Source organism: Enhydra lutris, unplaced genomic scaffold, assembly GCF_002288905.1.
Source record: "Enhydra lutris kenyoni isolate GAN:26980312 unplaced genomic scaffold, ASM228890v2 scaffoldscaffold63, whole genome shotgun sequence".
Taxonomy (NCBI): Eukaryota; Metazoa; Chordata; class Mammalia; order Carnivora; family Mustelidae; genus Enhydra; species Enhydra lutris.
Genome location: NW_019154147.1, coordinates 6,268,827 through 6,290,581, shown reverse-complemented (window position 1 = coordinate 6,290,581; position 21,755 = coordinate 6,268,827). Strand labels below are relative to the sequence as shown.

The 21,755-nt window shown below is 37.6% G+C and overlaps 1 protein-coding gene across 1 annotated transcript; it reads right to left on the bottom strand.

The window, feature by feature from the left end:
* Positions 1–318: 318 nt before the first annotated feature.
* On the bottom strand, positions 319–20,538 carry LOC111158830 (akirin 2). Its single transcript, XM_022521112.1, has 5 exons — positions 19,718–20,538; positions 3,915–4,058; positions 2,090–2,239; positions 1,102–1,173; positions 319–673 (listed from the first exon to the last, which is right to left on the bottom strand). The coding sequence occupies exons 1-5, from the start codon at positions 19,950–19,952 to the stop codon at positions 663–665; spliced, it is 612 nt and encodes a 203-aa protein (XP_022376820.1). The 5' UTR covers positions 19,953–20,538; the 3' UTR covers positions 319–662.
* Between the last annotated feature and the right edge of the window lie 1,217 nt (positions 20,539–21,755).

Below are 21,755 nucleotides of genomic sequence, written 5' to 3'. Positions count from 1 at the left end.
TATTCCAGTACTACAAGGGCAGTAAAACAATGACACACTGGGGGAAAAAAAAAATGCAGCAATAAACATTTGTTTAAAAAGACTGATAGAATAAATAAAAACTACCCCAAAATAAGAAAATTTAAGAAAAAAAAATCCTAGAAACCCTTTCTGAAACCCCAAGAAGTCCTGGAATACAGAAATGCCCTCCCTCCTTCACTATTTCACAGGAAGTACTGTAGGCTATTTGCTTAATAATGTTCTGGGATTACATCTAAATTATTAATAACTGGTTACAGCTTGGTTGTAGTGCACAATTAAAATCACACTAACTTCATCTGAAGTGTCATTCTACAGTTTTATTTACACAACCAGTGAAGGGCATGTTCTTAGAATACCAGCTTTAATCCTTTTCAAACATATTAATATAAGAAGCCAAATTGTAATGATACAGCAAATGAGGCCACTGGCATTAATACAGGTAGCAAAGGTCCACATCCAGATGGTACTGACATCAGGGAAATTTCCAAAACCAGTTGCTGCCTAAGAGTGGTTGCCACTGACGAAAGCTTGAAATAACCTGTATTCACAGGGGGGTATTGGCATTGCTGCATGTCATAATTAGGACCTCTTGCAACAACTCAACAAGGAACAAGGCAGCCCACAAATGCAGAAAACGTGATTCATGAAACATCTAAAGGGGGAGGAAAAGAAAAATTAGTGCAAAGTCCAGGTCAAAATTCAAAGACGTACCAGATCTTCATCCCAACACTACCCTAGATATTTAAGTAACCAAAAATAAACCTTAGTAAAATTTTACTGCCTATTTCCTCCAGCCTTTTTCCCCATTATTTTCTGTTAAATTCTCTTGAGTATGTAGGTAATTATAATAAATGTCTTCTCTTTTAAAAGATGGTTTTGCATTCAGTTCTAAGATGAAATACTGGGGTGGGGGGTAGGGAGAGGGTGGTTGGGTTATGGACACTGGGGAAGGTATGCGCTATGGTGAGTGCTGTGAAGTGTGTAAACCTGGCAATTCACAGACCTGTACCCCTGGGGCTAATAATACATTATATGTTAATAAAAAAATAAAAAATTTTTAAAAAAAGATGAAATACTTACAACTAGCAGGCTGTTCTCCATATCGTCGCATTATTTGATCATGCGTAAACTTCACAAATGCATCATATTGTTCTATAAATAAAGGTACATATCAATTACATGATCTGCAAAATATACTCTCCAGTGTATTAGAGCCAGATAAACTGAAAAATCTAGTATGTACAGTGAAACAAATAAGTTGGTCCTCTGAATCAAACACATAACCTCAGAAATAATAATAGTAGTGTTACCAGAAAGAGCAGAACTTGGTCAGAAAAACTGCATTTTAGTCCAAATCACATGACCTCATGTATAGATTGTCCCTCTTAACCTTTTCTTAACCTATTAAAAGTAATTTCTTAACCTATTAAAAATAAAGGATTTGAAATAAAAAGGTATCTTTCTACTCTGAAAGTTTAAGTGATCTATGAACAGGAAAACAAAAGCTTAACAAAGTATGTCTAAAAACATCCACATGGTAACCTAATGAGATGTCACAGAAAAAGATGTTACATAACTAAGCAAATTCCTTGCCTATATTAGCACCTTCATTTAACAACTTAGAATAAAGCTTATACTTATCAATACCCAGTAGTGTCTGGCTTAAAAAATCAGGACTAAAAATCCTAACTGACCATATACAATAAATGTGTCTAGGCTGATGGGAAAGTTACCATGAAAGATGTAGTCTAAAAATCTAAAACAAAACTGAGGTAAATAGCCAAAGTCAAGTTTTTAGCATGGAATATCAAAGGAAAAATCCAGTTCACATTAATACTGTTGCTGATCTGCAAGGTTAACTAATAGTATTTCTTGAGGTCACTAAGAAGGACCAGGAGCTACAGGAAGGCTCATTTCCTTTCTTGAACTGAAATTCAACTGGTTCTTAGGAAACATACTGTAACCAGTGGATAGAAAAGGTAATGAATTAAGACATTAAGGACCGTGGAAAATAATGCATTTCTTACAGTGAGCTTCTGGAAGAGTCCAAAATAAGCTCATCTCATACCTGCAAGTTTTGTGTTCAATATTTCTTCATACTCTTCTCGAACTTTCTCTTCACGTTCTTTCAACAAACGTTCACAGATCATCCCAACCTGCCGTAGAGTGAATAAGGGCTGTTCTTTTTTTAATGGGGAGGATGCTGCAGATGAAGTCCCTATGTAAAACATGAACAGAAAAAGCACATGATTTAGAGCCATCATAAAAAGTACCTTCTAACCAAAGACGTTTCATTTGGATCTTTCCAATGTTCATAAAAGCATTTTCTATCAGTAGTCTTAAAACAGGTTTAGTCCTATCAGCAGCTTACAACTGTAGAAAAACAAAGCAAAATGTACATGATCAAATTATAAGGTAAAAAGTCTGAAGGTGACTGGAGAAAAGTACAAGATACAAAACAAGATACAAAAAAAGAAAGTTTTTGTTTTTTAATTAATGATAACAGCTAGGAGACTGCTTGGTAAAAATAAATACTGAGAATATGTTCCTAATATTCAACATTAAATTTTATGGTTCAGTCCTTAAAGATTATTAATCAAACAGCCACATCATAATCAGATAGTGATACTTGATATAAAAGATTTCTTCAGAATGCATTCCTCTTAAAGCACTAAAGGACTCTGATTTTCCAAAAACATCATTCTTCATTTATTGAAAAGAATATCTGAGAAATTAATGTTTTGATAACTCAGGATTATGACATCACGTATCCATTTTAACAATGCTGCAAATATTTTTATACAAACTCAAATACACTTATTTGCTATCAATAGTCCTACTATGTGTATCTATCCATTTTCCTCTTTTCACTTGTTTTTTGAAACCTGCCTGGCTGGGACCAGTTAATTATGCTTGTTAGAGCTATCACAAGATAAAGTACAGCAGCTTTAATCTAGAACTATGAAGGCTATCTTTACTTTCAAATTCCTAGCTTTGTTAGTTGAGGCTGCCAGTTAATTGATCGAAGTAAATGGACTAAAAGAATGATGAACTTCAGTTTCCTGCTGATTTAAGTCAAGTCTCTACTCTCACCTCCCCTAACATTTCACCCGTAAGTACTGCAGAATTTAGTTTTGAACAATTATACATCTTCTAATTTTATTTGACTATTTTATAGCTTCTGAATGTTGTGTGTGTTTTTTTAAATAAACTATACCCCGAACATGGAGCTCGAACTCACAGTCCTGAGATCAAGAGGTGAATGCTCTACCTATTGAGACAGCCAGCAGCCCTTGAATGTTTTTCTATTCTGCCAGGTTTTCTTATCCCTGTTGGGAGGGAAGAGGAGGAGGGTAGGCAACTTTGGTCACAAGAAACCTATTTTGCTGAGAATTTTACTGAAGAGAAGAGCCACTTTTCACCTCTGAGAATCTATCCTAATACAACAAGTGTGTGAGGGTATATGTACACGGACATTTTTGTAAATGCTTTTAATACCAGAAATTCAGTCTGATTATCTTCATTAATGGTTAAATAATTATGGGAAGTCCATAAAATAGCATAGTATTCAACCATGGCAAGGTAGATCAATACTTAACAGAGAAATACATGGTATATTGTTAGTATTTTTTTCTTAATGAAGGCTACAAGTCATATCACTTATGGTGAAGTCCACTAGGGGAATATTATATCCAGGTGGACATCTCTGAGTAGTAAGAATCCAGGTACCAAGTACTTAATTTGTGCCATATTCTAAGAGATCATGAATTATTTTAAAAATATTTTTTAAAAACCAAAGGGGAGAAACAGAAGCTTGAGTGATTAAAAACAACTTTAATCACCTTTTCCCATATGAAATAACATTTCCTTTCACTTATTAAGTTTATTATTACCTGGTGAAGCTGGTCCACTGAGGAGAAATGCATGTGGTTGTGCCTCGGAAGTACAACATGGATCTGTCTGTTGGAAACTAGTTTCTAAATGTCTTCTCTTCTGCATGCGTTTATACTCTTGTTTTATGTTGTACAGAATTTGTTCTAGAAAAAAAATTGGGGGCAAGAAAAAAACTATGAATTTTTAAAAAAGGATGGGTAACATAGGGTAACTAATTGTAATAAGTAACAATTACTTAGTACAATTAATCCACTGAACATATTCTCTTCAAGTAATATCCAGAAAACTGATGCTCTCGAAGAATTTGTTTCAACATTAATGGGGGGAATTCATTCAGAAACAGCACATACACACCACCCGGAACTCAGCTATTCTATAACACCATTCTTTCTTAGCACTGATTAGCGAAAGATAAATTTAAGCTTTTCATTAAATGTAAAGATAAGGGAGTCTTATGAACTTCTAGTTTACTTCAGTTCACTCAGATTCTTAAAAATCCCAAATTCAAAGGCCCCTTACTCATCACACAGAACTGTTAAACAGTCTTCTCAAAGACCATAAATAATTAGAAGTGGGGAGCACTATGTATATACAAGCACAAACAGTGAGAACTGACAGCAAGTAGGTCAACAAAATGACAGAGTAGATGGGAAATAAAAAATTATCACACATTAAATTGGTCATGGCCATTAATATTAAACTCAGCAGAACCAGTGACTATTACAGTATTAACAGCGAAAAGTTTTGTTCTGAATCTTGGGGGTAAAAGCCCATGTAAAGGGATTGGTACATAAAAGGTACTCACTAAGGACCACTATAACCACAGTGCCATTATCTTCCACCACGATCATCCAAACCAGTAAAATCCTATCAAGCATATCCTTTAGGTAAGTATGGTTCATTTTAGAGAGAGTTCTAAGTCAAAACAGTTCCCATTTAGGGGCGCCTGGGTGGCTCAGTGGGTTAAGCCTCTGCCTTCGGCTCAGGTCATGATCTCAGGGTCCTGGGATCGAGCCCCACATCGGGCTCTCTGCTCAGCGGGGAGCCTGCTTCCTCCTCTCCCTCTCTCTGCCTGCCTCTCTGCCTATTTGTGATCTCTGTCTGTCAAATAAATAAATAAAATCTTAAAACAAAAAAAAAACCACATTGCTTTAAAAAAAAAAAAAAAAAAAAAAAAAACAGTTCCCATTTAGACTCTCTAGAAAATCCCTCGAGATTCAAGTGTACTTCCCTTGAAACAGACTTTCTCACCACACATCTCCTAGACAAGATTATCCATGTGAAAACACATCCTGTATTTATTAATCCCAATCCAAAGCAAAATTAAACAAAAATGATCAGGCAATAAAATGATTTATAAATATAATGGGAGTCTAGGGACGCCTGGGTGGCTCAGTTGGTTAAGCAGCTGCCTTTGGCCCAGGTCATGATCCCAGCATCCTGGGATCGAGTCCCACATCGGGCTCCTTGCTCGACGGGGAGCCTGCTTCTCCCTCTGCCTCTGCCTGCCATTCTGTCTGTGCTTGCTCTCTCTCCCTCTCTCTCTGACAAATAAATAAAATCTTAAAAAAAAAAAAATAATAATAATGGGAGTCTAATTTTAGCAATCAATTCTATAATATGTTAATTTAAAAATGACCTGAAAACTCAGCTGAAGTCTAAAAATTTATGTAAGATGAAACTAATCCTTTTTAAAAAAAATTTAATACTGGTGGTTTGCTTAGATATATACTTAATTCTCATCTTTTTTCTCCCATCATATTGTTTGTCTAGTAAGAAGAACTTCTATGGGTTTTGAGAGAGAAGGCTCTGAGGAAACATCAATCAGTCCCTTAAAATTCTAGATTCTGCCAATTTCATTATTTTAACTGAGGGAAAAAAAAGAAACAAAAGTTGCAAAAAGATACATCCAATGAAGAAGATTCCATTTATGTAAATTTTGTGCATAAACAAACCTATTACATATACATGAATCTGTGGCTTAAGTACCACAGAAACACACTGGACAGTTGTGTAAGGGATACTTAACCTGTAACACTTTTCAGACTCTTAACACTTGTTTATATTTAAAATGGTCATTTTCAGTCCTTTTCCATTTATTTGAAATAGTCTATGATTTAAAAATGAAGTTACCAATGTGAAATGAAATGGCTGAGCACTCAACAGTTATTAAGCACTTTGATAAAAATGGGTTTCCTGAGATTCATAAGGGGTCCAGCAAAACTATCAGGATAAACACAGATATCATTTTTTTAAAATAACAGAACTCTTTAGTAGCAATGTTCTAAAAGGTTTTAAAAGTAATGATGTTTTGGTCTCTAACAGCAAGCTTCACTTACTTACCTACTTTCTGATCAAAGCCACCACCATTCTGATAAGAAAGGGCCATGTACATAAAGCATCCTAAAGTTTATTCACAAGCAAAGACTTCAAATGTACTAGATGCAGAGTAACTTGACCTTAACATTTCTTATGTGACTTATTCTTTACAACTGCTTAATATTATGTTAGTCTTCCTTTTGCTTCACAAAAAAATCAAAGCACAACTATGATGTAACAAAATAATAGCTGGACAAACTCAATTTGTTCATTTGATAGTCTCAAACAAGATCTAGCCTAGGATTAAGATGTAGTAAAACTTTTTTAAAATTTAACTTTGTAAACCTCCACACCATCTAATACTTAAGAGATGAAATAATAAGCTAAGGAATTTTTGAAGTATAATTTACAAAATGAATTCACCAATTTAAATGTACAATTTGACAGCTTCTCACAAATGCATAGGTCTTGAAACCATCATAATCATAATAAAAAACTTTATCACCCCCCAAAAATTCCCACGCGCCCCTACTCACACCTTCACCTTTATTATCACTGCAATATTAATACATCTTTCACTGTTCAAAAAACTTTTTTCCTTTCTGAAAATTTCATATAAATAGAATCATAAAAAGTGTAGATTTTGGTATCTGGTTCTCAGCTTTTGAGATTCATCATAATGTTACATGAATCAGTAAGTCCTTCCTTTATTAATTAGTACTCCATTGTGTGTATTTATACACACACAGACAAACACAATCTTTTTATCTAATCTCTTAATGGACATCTGGATTGCTTCCAATTTGGGGCTATTATGAGTAAGGCTACTATGAATATTCAAGTACAAGTCTACAGGTGGATAAAGTCATTTCTCTTAGATAAATTCCCAAGAAATTTTTTTTCTTTTTCCTTGGAAAATTTTCTTTTTCCAAGAAAATTCAAGAAATTTTCCACAAGTTACATTCTAAACTCAACCTAGATACTGGCTGACTGAAGTTGCTTCTTATGCCAGCTGGATAAAGGTCTTCTGCTGTTCATCAATAAAGTTCTAATGTCTACTTAGTCTTAAACTACTTAAATCTAGCCATCTCTAATCAAACTGGAAAGTGACATTTTTATCCCAAGTACATGTAGTATCTGACATGGTGTTGCCAACACAATTTATGCTCCATTAAAGAGGAAGTCAAATGAAGCTTCATTTATACATCAGTTGCACATTCCAGTTTAATAATGCAACCTTCCTATTTGGTTTATGTGCATAGACTGAATTTGCAACAAATCAGAGCAAAATACACAGTTATCATCATAACTACACCACAAATGCCTGTTATATCCCTTTTCAAAATCCTAAAAACTATATCCTCCTTTTACCATAAAATACTAAGACTTTTTTCCACTGTACTACGTCTATATGAAAGTATCAACAACTTCTGTGACAAATTCTGTAGGCGTTTTCATTCCCGTACCTAGCAAATGCCATTAAGATTGCCAATAAAATTCTCCTTAACAGATGAGAGATTATCAATGAGCCAGCACTTACTCCTTTGGAATGTTTAAAAAAAGAAACAAAAACAGCAAAGTACCTAGGTAAATGTGAAAAGAAAAAGCCTGGCCTTGTGGCAACATTAAGCCTACTCCCAAACTGTTTTATTCTTCTTGGTTGCCACTGATTACTAAGCAAGACTGGACACAATAAGGTCAATACAAACAGAAGAAAGCAGTTGATGGGATTAATAACTGTTGACACAGATAAGAGAAACAGCAACAAGATGAAACTGAGAGCAAAGGGAGGAATACAGAATTAGAAGCAAATGCCTTTCTAGGATATAGATCTAAAAATCTGTGACATGGGGGCGCCTGGGTGGCTCAGTGGGTTAAGCCTCTGCCTTCATTCATGATCTCAGGGTCCTGGGATCAAGCCCCACATCAGGCTCTCTGTTGAGCAGCTGAAGAGAGTCTGCTTCCCCCTGCCTACTTGTGATCTCTCTCTGTGTCAAATAAATAAGATCTTTAAAAAAAAAAAAAAGAGATCTGTGACATGTGAAACTAAACTTCTGCTCCAGACCTGCACAGACTTGCCTTTTTCCTACTGACATAATTAGTAAATCAAAGATAATAGGTCTCATTAACAGTTTTAAGTTGAGGAATATAAGACATTTTGTACCTTACATGCCATTTCTTTATGGAGTATCTTTGAAAAAAATGAAGTGAAACTTCATCTAGAAAGATAACTCAAACAGTGGGATTAAAAATAAAATAGGGACACCTGAGTGGCTCAGTCGGTTAAGCATCTGCTTTTGGCTCAGGTCATGATCCCAGAGTCCTGGGATGGAGTCCAGCATCTGCATTGGGCTCCTGAGCTCACAGCAGGGAGAGCCTGCTTCTCCCTCCGCCTGCTGCTCTCCCTGCTTGTGTCCTCTCTGACAAATAAAATATTTTTTAAAAATTAATTAATCATTAAAGATCATCAGTTTTAGGCATGGACACAAATGAAATGGAAAACCTGCAGGAGCCATTAACACCTAAAAATAAGGAACTGCCCCAAATAAAGTAGCAAACCAAATCTAGATTTCTGAACTACATACTAGACACTGCCATGTCTACTTTAGAAATTAAAACATACACAATTAACAGCTGCTATGGAGGCCCATCTTTATAAATAAATTATTTTCCAGGATATCTGTCCAGAAATCTAAAACAGTTCTTATGTTCTCCTTGAAGGAATCTTAAGGACAATGTTCTTACTCAGCCAAGAGCTACCTAACTAAAAAGAATGAGCTGACAGCATTTTTAATTCACTTTAAAATTACTACTACATCAAAGGGACCTGGAACCAAATTTTGACACAAGACTGTCAAATTTAGATATCTAGAGTTTTAATTTCTATTTGGATTAACATGGATCCTAATAAGCATAATATACCTGCACACAATTATATAAACATTAGAGTATTATCTACAATGCTTCAGAAGCAACTTAGATTCTAAGCTTACAATACATAATATTTTACTGTAAAGAGGCATTCATTTACCTCCCACAAGAGGAAGAAAAATCATAATCACTACAGGTCAAATTCTATTATTTCACTGGTACTATAATAGCCAATGATTACTTACTTGAAATAGATGACTCAATCTGTTAAAACGCTGCAAGTCTAAGTATAAATTTTACAAATTAACTGCACAATGGGAGTCACTAATGCATGGAGTCCAACAACGCTCATGCAGCAGGAGGTTCCTCCCTGATATCCAGTAATTATTGTTTCATACCTCTATTTTCTATTACACCAGATTTTAAAGGGATATATTAACTTTGTTGTTTTTATTGTTTAGCTCTTTACTATCTTTAAGTATCTTCTCAAATAGCTTACAATCTAGGAAAACCAAAAAAGCAGTAAACAAGGAAGAGAAAGGGGAACTTGAACCATCCCAAACCCAAAATATACATACTACAGAAAACATATAGTCCAGCTTCTATTACAGTTAATCATGGCCCTGAAAACAAGGTAAGGTCCAGAAGGACAGATAGTGGATTCCCTGAGGAGGACTCTAGGGCACCACAATCAGGCTGAAGAACAAACCCATCTCCTACAACTACTTATTAAAAGCCCCCCCGCCCCCCGCCACACACAGGTAAGCTATAGTTTACCTGGAAACCAGAGATTGCAAACTGATGATACACAGGGTAAATTGAGCCCAAAGGTATGTCTGGCCTGAATAAGCTTCTTTTTAAAAAGAAGTATGAATTTATGCCAACATTTAAAAAGTTCATGATTTTAGTTAAAAGTCAGATTTCTGGCTACTGTTAAGAGAGGAAAACTGGACTATGTACAAAATTCAGCTGAACAATGGATGCTATCTTTCAGGCAGAAATTCTCAAATGCTTCTAAAACTTTAAAGTGTACATCACCAACCAGGGACTCTGTTAAACTGTAGACGATGAGGGATGAAGCCTGAAATTCTGCACTTCTACTGTGTTTCCAGGTGATGCTGCAGATCAGTAGCAATGTTGGAATTCATGAATTCCCATGCAGTTTACTTCACTCATTTTCATTACTTGCCTGGGAACTATGGGCATTCATGATTCTATCCCCTCCTTCAAATAATAACTCCCCCACTATGACAATCAAAAAGTGAAGTGGTTGGTTTATTCATTACTGGACATTCTGGGAAATGGAAGGAAGAAAGAAAGCAGTAACAGCAGACTATTTCAAGTACAAAAATATTTGCCATTGTAACCCGCATGGCTTCTGTAGTTCAAAATTAGACATGTCCCTCTCTAGTAAGAAAATACTCTATAAACAATTTAAACTTGATTGTAAATCAAAATAAACTTACTCATTACATCAAATATATACTGATTCATTTTTCCTAAAACATCTTCCTTAAAATATGAAATTCATGTTATGTGATTGACAGTGAACAAATGCATTTACTTTTCTATTACATCTGCTTTAAAAAAAGCAATTAAGACTACCTTTCATACCAGAAGCCAGTGACTGGAAGTCCACAGACATCTTTTGTTTAACCCATATAGTGTGTAAATTAGCTGTGAATATTTAAAAGTCAACACATTCCACAAAAATCCTGACTTCTGGGGGAAGCAATGGCTTCTGGAAAGATAAAACAATAGGGGCACCTGGGTGGCTAAGTGGGTTAAAGCCTCTGCCTTCGGCTCAGGTCATGATCCCAGGGTCCTGGGATCGAGCCCCACATCGGGCTCTCTGCTAGGCAGGGAGCCTGCTTCCCTTCCTCTCTCTGCCTACTTGTGATCTCTCTCTCTGTGTCAAATAAATAAATAAAATCTTAAAAAAAAAAATAAAACAATAAAAGGTCCAATTCACCATGACCGGAACTGAGAGGAGTGATCTGAATAAATATACAAATTAGAACTTCGTCTGTAAGTGAAAAACAAAGTCAGTAGCATGCATGTGATTGCTATGGAGCAATTAAGCTAGAGAGGAGTGCAGCTGAAACTAGAACCTAAGCTATTCCTAAGTTTAATGGGCAGATAAAAACAGCAATCAAAACTGAAGTGTTGTCACAGAAGGAAAAAAAGTTATTTAAAAAGAAGTGAGTGGGAGAACAGTATAAATGCTGTAAGGAAGGTGAAACAAGATGAGGATTGATAATAAGGCAAGGAAATCACTGGTGACTTGACAAGAGCTATTTGAAAGCTTTCTGAATTTGTTTTTCAAGTGAAAGAATCTGGATTACTGCTGGAGGAAAACAAGGATGTTTCATTATTTTATAATGGAAGTCTTGACAATACTTAAAGCCACAAGCAAAGGTCCAGTTGAAAGAGAAAAATAATCAAGAAGGTAGATTTCCCTCAAGAAGGGGAAGCTTTCTCTTACTGTGTAAAGTGCTCATTTAAACGTCCTTAGTGATATTAAAAGGAAAACAGGATAGGCACAAATATTGGTGGTATTGGTACTGGGAAAAATGAAGAAGCTGCCATTAGATGGCTTCTATTTTATTCATGAAGTTGAAGGCATGGTTATTCACTGAAATGACAGGAGTGCTGGACAGCATAAAATGTCCCATTTGAGGGTGCCCCACTGTGACTTTCTTCAGCACTCAGGGACAGGAAATGCTCTCTCTTAATCTTCACAACCATCCTAGGAGGCAGGTATTACTGTCATCATGTGCATTATTGTATAGATAAAGAAAATGTGGCTTTGTTTCAGTGTCTTCTGAAAGGTCACACAACTCGAACAAGACAGAGCCAAGTCTGACGTCAGGGCTTAAGCTCAACATCTACTGCCCTCCCCAGTACTGTATTACTACAGTACCTACCTGATATTCTATGAGTACCTAAATTACAGTAAATCCACAAGGAGGAAAGCTGATTTTTAAAAAATCAGAATGTCAGAATAGAGGGATTACTAAGTATTATTGATACTTCATACCCTTAAACTTCAAACTCTAATAAGTCAATAGTAACCAAAGCAGTGCATAATTCTCATCTACCCAGAGCCCTAAAACTGTGATCACTCATGAGAATAATTATTTAAAAATCTTCATGCTACATTCAAATATTTATGTAAGGAATACTTCAACATCTCTAAACTGCCTCCTCTTAGGACAGGCATCTGTATCTAATCAGAAATGTTTTACTAATGTTTTAAAAAGGGGAGTTATTCTGAATTGGTAGCTCAGCACTGCCACACATACAGGACTGATTACGACAGTGCCAGCCTCTGATAATGTACCATTTCACCTTGGGCCAAGGATGGCTGTTACAGTGAACATCAGGTTCCCCTGTTCTCTCATGTCAACCTAAAACTTCCTGTACTTTTAACCAATTATACCACTTAGAAAGTTTTTCTTTCAGAGAATTGTATTTTAGTAACAGGAACAAGGCAATTCTCTATAACAAGGCAAAGTTTAGGAACAGTACTATTTGAAAAACTAGCTTTCTGCTATTTTTCAAATTCCACCCTACATTCTTCTTTCCTTTTTAAGATTTAGTTATATATGTTAGCAAGGCGGGGGGGTGGTAAGTGTAGGGAGAGGGAGAGAGATCTCAAGTCCACTCCCTTCTGGTGGGTGGGCAGGTCTTAATCTCAGGACCCTGAGATCACAACCTGAGCCAAAACCAAAAGTCAGACACTTAACCAACTGCACTACCCTGGCATCCCTCCACTCTACATCCTATTTTTCAATTACTAGATCAATTCAACAACATATGTATTTTATATATATATATATATATATATATATGTATGTATACATGTATACATATATATATATAGTATATATATATACATGTATATATATATATATATATATACATATATATTTTTTTTAAAGAAACAAAACCAATTCTTCCACACACACCCCCCCTCCAACGTTTAGTTTGAATTTTGGAGGCAGTGTTCTAAGAATTAACATTAATGGAAATGAAAATGAATGGTAAACCAAAGTCAGAATATACATCATATACTAAGACAATTTCAGAAACAACCAATAAATAAGCTTCAACTCTCAGCTTAAAGAAAACAATCACTTTAAGTGATTAGTAAATCAATTTCAATACTTGTGCTGCGGAAGGTGGATATAATGCTTAGGCAGATGAATGTTCACAAGGAATTAAAATAGATAATACTGATAAAGCATAAAGATTACAATACTTTTATTCAAGTTTAGCTAGGTAATAAAGCATCCACAGTGATGGCTCTATCAGTCCCTTGAGAAACTCTTTGGTTAACCACTATCTGGAACTCAAATGAGGTTCAATAAAAGTTTGAACAAGGGGCTTCTGAAGTAAATATTTATATTTTTAATAATGTTGAGAAAAACCAGGTACATGAATAGACCTAGAAACTAAAAATTAAGTCAAACCCAAAAGATTTATTAATGCAAAGATTACAATTTTACTAAAATCAAAATGTTGCAAAGCACTAGTTCATTTCAGGATTAATCTGCCTATGACATTTAACAAAAACTAATGACTTTTGATTTTTTAAAGGGAGGAGGAAAGTAAGTTATAACCCTTAAGACAAACTACAAGCATATTATGAGCAGTCCTAGTGCTGGAAGGTTAAAAACTACTACTGGAGTGCTTGGGTGGCTCAGTGGGCTGAGCCTCTGCCTTCGGCTAGGGTCATGATGTCAGGATCTGGGGTCAAGTGCCTCGTGGGGCTCTCCGCTCAGCAGGGAGCCTGCTTCTCCCCCACCCCCTGCCAGCCTGCCTCTCTCCCTACTTGTGATCTCTGATAAATAAATTAAATCTTTAAAAAAAAACAAAAAACAAAAAAAAAAAAACACTACTAACCAAAATAAGCCTACTATCACAAAAAAAGATCACACAATCTGGCATACTGCAAAATTCTAATCAAAATGCCCAAAATAAATACCAGAAAAAGTATTGTTTAGTCTTAAAACTAACTGCTTCATTTCTTATTACTACTCATTTGTTTGGGTCACAATCTACATGTTGTCACATATTGTGGCTATATTGTCATAAAACAATGTAAAAAAGAAAAACTGGCACAGAATAAGGGGTAGAAAGGAATTTTTTTTTTTTTAACTTCAGGATCTCTGGGCGCCTATGTGTCTCACTAGGTTGAGCCTCTTCGACTCAGGTCATGATCTCAGGGTTCTGGAATAGAGCCCCGCATCGGGCTCTTTGCTCAGCAGGGAACCTGCTTCCCCCTCTCTGCCTACTTGTGATCTGTCAAATAAATAAATAAAATCTTAAAAAAATAAAAAATAAAAAATAAAACTTCAGCATCTCTAAGAAACTTGGGAAATGCCAGGGCTTGATTAATTCAACAAATAAATTTGACAAAAATCTCTTAAAACTTTGTGGTAAGACATTAACTAAGAGGGAAGGTAGGCAGATAAGAATACCTTTGGGGTTACATGCAGATTATACAAGTCCCATATAACCCACCATAACCCCTCAAAATCCAGGGGGCAATTCCTATTAAGAGTCTTTGCTACAAGACTGATATTGATAGATCACATTTCCCAGGTGTGTTTTGGAAGTTGAGAAACATTGGTTAGCTGAGCAATAAAATTAAAGATGAATCTCTTGAACTATATTCATTTTTTTTAAAGATTTTATTTATTTATTTGACAGAGAGAGATCACAAGTAGGCAGAGAGGCAGGCAGAGAGAGAGGAAGGGAAGCAGAGAGCCCGATGCGGGGCTCGATCCCAGGACCCCGGGATCACGACCTGAGCCGAAGGCAAAGGCTTAACCCACTGAGCCAGCCAGGCGCCCCTTGAACTCTATTCATTTGTTACAGATCTCTTTACTATCTGCTGATGCCAGACTGGATCATATAGGTTTGAACAAGTACTCCACCCTTCACACTTTTTCAAAGTAGTCTTTTCAAAGGCAAGAAATTCACTGTGGTTTCACATATGCATAGACAACATCTGTGAGTCAACAACACTGGCACAATGTTAATGCAAAGATTGCAGAGACCATAACTTTCTGGTTAATTAGTTATAGGTATTTAAAAAGACCAGAACCCCAATACTTTTATCTAGTTTTATGACCCACCTATCCAAGCGGTCCAAACCTAACCCATGTTATCATTCTGATTTAAGTGGAGGGAGAATCAAGAGTTTGTTTTCAAACAGAAAAAATACCACAAAACTAGGCACTTCCACAGAATCTCTTGTTCACAACCTTTTAAAACAGAAGTGATTTCTGATCATTTGTGCCCTCCGCGGTCCATCAAACACTTAGTAAAAGATCTGAGTACTTTCACAGTGTAATTTTTTTTTTCCTTGTAAAGCCATTCAAGAACTAAAGAAATATTTTACGTCTCAAATTATTTCTGGGGCAACCATGGTAACTATTAGCATCTATAACTAAAGAAGAGCTAACCACTCTTGGACCTAGCCATGTTTACCTTATGTGTTTCGGTGCTCAAGTTAAGCTTTATTTTTCTACTTTCAAAATAAAATAGCTCAGTAATGAATACAACTGTGCTCTGCTTTTAAAGGCCATAAACTCACACGATTCTTAAATGCATAATCCACAGAAATATGAAATAACTGCAGTTACATACACAGTCCTAAGTAAAATATCACATTCAAAATTTGAAGTACAAAGACCATTAAAAACAGTCTATTTGCCAAATCCACTGAGAAACTAGAAGCAATTTAACAGCTGTCTAAATAACCACAAAATATTAAAAACACTTCTGGCTCAATATAAATGACATCTGAAGTGAAATGCTGCCTCCTCTAACAGACATCTCATTTGTTTGCCTAGAACCATTTATACTTCATTTAAGCCAGCTGGTGTCTCCGTTTGCGGGCATGCATCAATGTCTACTGAACAATCTAAGTTCCTGTAAACCCTTCCCCATTCACAAGCTGCAATTTCCATTTTTAATGGCAAGATTCCAGCAAATACAATGAGTTCTTACAAAGGAATTTAACTCTTCACCCAACTCAATTCCTAAGGCAGACTACAGCAATGGATAACAAACCTAAACAATGTGTATAAAAATGCCTAAAAAACTCCCAAAGCGTTGACACCAACAGAAGGACCTCTTCACCAAACCCCTCATTCAGTACGCAATTATGAAAAATCATGTGTTTGATTTGACTGACACAGTCTCTTGTAATAGGATATTTCAGTTTTATTAAAATAATTTTGTTCTTGGGAATGTTATGAGAATTTTTGGCTAAGAGATAATATTCTGAGATGTTTCAAACACCAATGGAGAAGTATACAGAACACTCTGAATCTGTTTTTAACTAAATTATGAGAGGGAGTACTGATGCAGCTACTAGTAGAAGTATTCATTTTCCTAACCAGTCTACCAGCCCTCCCCCCATTCGCTTTTTCTTTTTCATATCCTGGGCATTATAAACCTTACTGCCGACCTCCTAGAGCAACGGTGGACACACTTTTTCTGTAAAGGATCAAGACAGTAAATACCTGAGCTTTGGGAAAATACTGTCTGTCACAAATACTAGCTCTGCAGTTGTAGCCTGCAATGGATCATTCTTTAAAAAAAAAAAAAAAAAAAAAAAAAAAGAATGAGCATGGCTGTGTTCCAGTAAAACTTTTTTTTGCCAGCCCTTTCCTTTTTCCTGGCATTAAGCTGCAACAGTTTGAAAAATATAGATTTAAATTATTTAAATAGTCATCAGGTCAAACTTTGGAAATCATCTTCCTGGGATGACTAAAATAAACTGGGTTTCAGTCCAAGTTCCTGAAACTAGTAAAGCTGCAACATGATTTCAGTTACAGGTCAAAACACACTATGTAAGTATCCAGAAAAGAACGATGATAAAACAATAAATTATATGCATGCTCTGAAAAAAAATTCACTCGAGTACTCTAGTTCTAAACTGTTTAAACTATACTTGAACTCACAGAAATGAAAGGAAAACAAAGTTTCCGCAGAGTCCCCGGCAATGTCAACTTTGTTAAGTCACTTTCCATTTCCAACCCTCGTTACTTATTTCTGCAGAAGATACACAGATGTTCATTCACTCTTGTGAAGTTTGAGAATCACCACTGTTAAAACAAAAATCTTAAAATTAAGTGCTTGGAAAACTTATTTCCAAGACTGGGGACATGAAAACTGAAAAGGTCTTCAATACCTGCACAACACTGCAGCTCCCATTATGACAGTATTACTACAGAAACCACACAAGAGCCTGCCCAAGCTGGCCATCTAAAAACAAAGCCAAATTAAATTACATGCAGAATATGATTCAAAATTACAGTAAAAAAAACCCCTGAATTTTAGCAATTCAAAACTTTAGCAATTTCAACTGCTTTTCAAGTCAACTTTTTCTGTTAATATATTCAAGTCAGTTGAAAAAAACAAATTATCTTTTAGCAGACTCAAAATTATCATTTAGGGTGTGATTTTGAGAGATCAGGATATGGGGGCGCCTGGGTGCCTCAGTTAAGTGTCTGCCTTCAGCTCAGGTCATGATGCTGGGGTCCTGGGATCAAGCCCCATATCGGGCTCCCTGTTCTTAGGGGAGCCTGCTTCTTCCCCTGCCTCTACATGTGCTCTCTCTCAAATAAATATGCAAAATCTTAAAAAAAAAAAAAGTTCAGGATATGATCAAACTTCCAAGAGTAGATGTCAAAAACACCTCGAAGAAGAGAAAACCACAATATTTTTGGAAAACATGAATTTTAAACATCAGGCTTAAACAGTTTCAGTAACTCCAGTCATCTTACTAAGTTTTTGTCCATTCAATTGAAATTTGAGACAATGTGGAGCCAACTGCATTAATGAATACTACAAATACATCAATGAAATAACAGATTATTGTAAAGGATCACAATTCTTTCTGAGTAAGTTCCCTTTAAAGTGAAGACAAGTATTACAGCTCCTGGCTAGTTTACCATATATGCTGAAGACTACTGCAGCATTGAGATATACTTTAACTCCCAAACCTAACACTGCAGTAATTCACGAACTCTGCTCAAATTTATGGCTAGTTAGCCAGGGCTATTTTTAAGTGGCCCTATTTGTTGTCAAGTGCAGATTCTTAGGTATCATTTCAATTTTCAACACCATTTGACTAAAAAGACAAACTCTAAAAACAATGCTAATCACCAGCACATTCTTAACACTGAATGTCTCTTTTTTTAATGGAAAGCCTAACAGCAAATCAATGAATGCCTTTACATACAAGGCAGTTTAGGTATAGTTACTAAATAAAATGATCTGAGAACTCTGAAAACTCGCTACAACTCTAAAATAGTATATCCTTAAGTTAGGTCAAACATTTTAGCAGAAATGGTAGTCTAGACATTTGAAGGTGTCCCTAAAAATTTGAGGATGGATATTTAAAAACTTGACTTGAACAAAACAATTCCAAATGGAAGTTACCAAATATACAGGTATATACTGCCCACAGTTTTTTAAAAAGTTAACAATAACAAAACACTTAAACTATGAAAAGGCTTTGTGTGCAGAAGATATTATTACCAAAGGCTCAAACATAAAACCTTTGCATGCTATACACACAAAGAAAAAAGATCACACTACCAGTCTACAAAAGCCTATTCTAGGACTGTGCCAGGGGCACACAAGGATTTTCAAAGTACAAAAAAAAACTAGGCATACACATGCAGTACAAAGCAGCCAAAAGGCATTTCCCCACAGTCACTTTCAGGAAATGTTTCAAGATGAAAAGCACAGTCTTAAGTCCCTTAAAATCATGGGTTGATTTCTTTATTTTTCTCAAGGCCTAGGCTGTTCTCCCCCAGCATACTTTGTTGAGGAGAAATAAAGCACCTCCAACTGAAAGCAACTACTCAGGCCCAATTTTCAATACAATTCGCTTTTCGTAAAAGTTCAAGTTTCTCAGGGCCTAGATGTACAGGATGATCATATTACAGTACTCGGGAAGAGCATTTTCTTTGTTGTTGACCCTGCTAGGGAAACAGGTCTTGACTCAGCCAAAGTGGCGTTCTTGTGGGTGATTAATGACAGGCCTAGATCTCGCCCCAGTGACATCCATCCCCACCCCCCACCCCCTCTGTACTAAAATCAGCCATGTCTGAACTGGAGGAGGGGCTGCCGCCTCGCCTCAAACCACCCAGTCCCACAGTTAATAGCTGCAACCAATCGATTCAGGGAGACAGGCATCGAGATTCGGGTGAAATGTTACCCTTCTCTCGCCTAAATTTACGCATAATATCACCCTCTCTGATCATTTCCGCTGGGGCTCTCCAGACTACGGAAACACTCAATTCCAGTCATTCAGCCCAAAGAAAAGGATCTTCCTCTTCCCCACAATACCCGGCAAGACACAGCCCCTACCCTCCCCACCTCCCGACGCCCCCCCCCCCCCGACATCAGGCCGTTTCTATTGTGTCGCCGAGGCTGGAGGACCTAACTTAAAGAAATGTGGTCGCTCTTCTACTTTCTAAGGAGGAGGGCCAGTCCGGCACCCCCACCCCTGGGGCCGCATTCCGCGTCCCGGGACCCCCGTTCTCTACCCTACCCCGGCGGCTGCGGCGCCGAGTCCCACCTGTGGTGAGGCGGGAGGAGACGTCGCCAAAGGGGGACGGCTCCATTCGGAGATACTTCTGCGGCGAGGCGGCGGCAGCCGAGAAGGAGGCGGCGGTGGCGGCGGCAGCCGACGACGGAGAGGCAGCAGCCGAGGTGGGCGCCGACAATGGCGCACATCGCCTCCGTTTCGGGGACGCCGGGCTCAGCAGCGGGTCGAAATCCAGAGTCCTTTTCAGAGTGGCTCCGCACGCCATGGTCGGGGTAGCCGAGGGCCGGGCTCGGGTGGGGTTGGGGAGGGGTGACGGGAGGGAAGGGTAAGGGAAGTGGGGAAGAGCGGAGACTCGAGGAAAGCCTAACCGACAGGCTCAAGAGCAGAAAGGCGGGTGGTGGAGCGCCGGTGAGGAGATAAGAGCCGCCGCCGCCGCTGCCTCCGCGGCAGGGGCAGTGGCCCGGCCGGCCCGGGCGAGAGCGGGAGGGGCGGTGGCGGCAGCTCACGACAGCCGCGTCAGGGGTGGAGGGGCTCTTCCGCCTCCTCAGGCTCAGCTCCCCCGGGAGAGGCTCCGGCCGCCCCCGCCGTCCGTTCGAGTTTTGCGCCGCGCCTGAGGCGCTCCTGCGCTGAGACCGGTTCCCTTCGGAAGTCGATACCAGCCCCGTGAAGTATGAGGCTGGAACAAGCCTACTAATTCGCCCGAGTAAGGTCAGAAGCTTGAGAGCGGCGGTCGATGCGGAGAGATTGCGAGGTGGCGGCGGCGGTAGGAGCTCAAGCGGACACGTCCAGCCGCTTCCACCTCCACTGTAAGACTATTCCACCCGCCGCCGGCCCCAATATGGCGTCAATAACAACGCTGCCGATTCAAATTCTGCGGCCTCAGGGCGCGTGCGCACAGAGGTGGCCACCCCCGTAGGTGCTTCTGGGAATTGTAGTTTTTCACTGTGGAAAGGAATCGGCGTGAAAAGCGATTAGGGAGGAGTCGCGAAAACTACGACTCCCGTCATTCAAGGCGCGTCATTCCGAGTTCCGGGTTGGAATTTAAATCCCCTACACGGTTTAGGTGTAAAAGATACTAAGCAAAAGAGAAAAAAGAAAAGGCTGTGAGAGAGTGGGAGAAAAGAAAGCCAACTGATGAAGAAAACAGGCTTAAAAGACCTTTAAAATTCAGGACATAGTTATCGTGATACCATTCCCACAGTAATTTAACAAACGGGAAATAGAAAATTTAGCCAGCCTAACAATCCAGAACAGATTAATTTTGGTAATAAGAATGCCAAAAACAAAACCTGTCATAACGAGGGGCTAGAATATAAGATTATGGAACCTATTTAGGACTGCACGGGAGAAAACAGTAATATTATCAAGATTACAGGATCCTTGAATGAACTGGATGCTTTGCCCTTCCCAGATAGCTTCTTGCATTCATTTATTAAATTCTGCAAAACCAGCTTTATCCTGTAAATGAATAGATTTGAAAGACGTGCAGAACCAAATTATTTCGTGTTGGATAAAAAGCGACTGATAGCAGAAATTGAATTATCTGTTGAATATTACAGTATATCTTGTGAACTGTAAAAATTAAATCAAAAATCGTAATGAAATGTCCAAGCGTAGGTAATGGACTTATTTTGTAAGCAAAGTTCTTTGTAAAAGCTGTACCTAAAATAGGAATCAAATACGGCATTAATGATGTAAAAAACTACCACCAGTCTTTTGCCTATGGAAACTATCATCAAGCCAATACAAAACTAGTTATCTGTATGAATGCCATATTATCAAATGAGCATGGATATCCAATACTGGCTTCCAGTGCTCATTTATTCCTGTCACTTATTCAGCAACTAAAGGATATTTTGTACTATTTTGTCTATTATTCCTCATATCATTTTTGACAGTAGTTTGATATATTCCTGTTTTATTGACTTATTCAACATCTTAAAGATTAGCAGTCCTGATCACATTGTGTCAACTAACCTGCACTAATTTTATTTTAAGATATATTGTTCAGGAAATGTTTTTTAAAAATGATAAGCATTTAATGAAACAACAGCTCATCTCTGACACC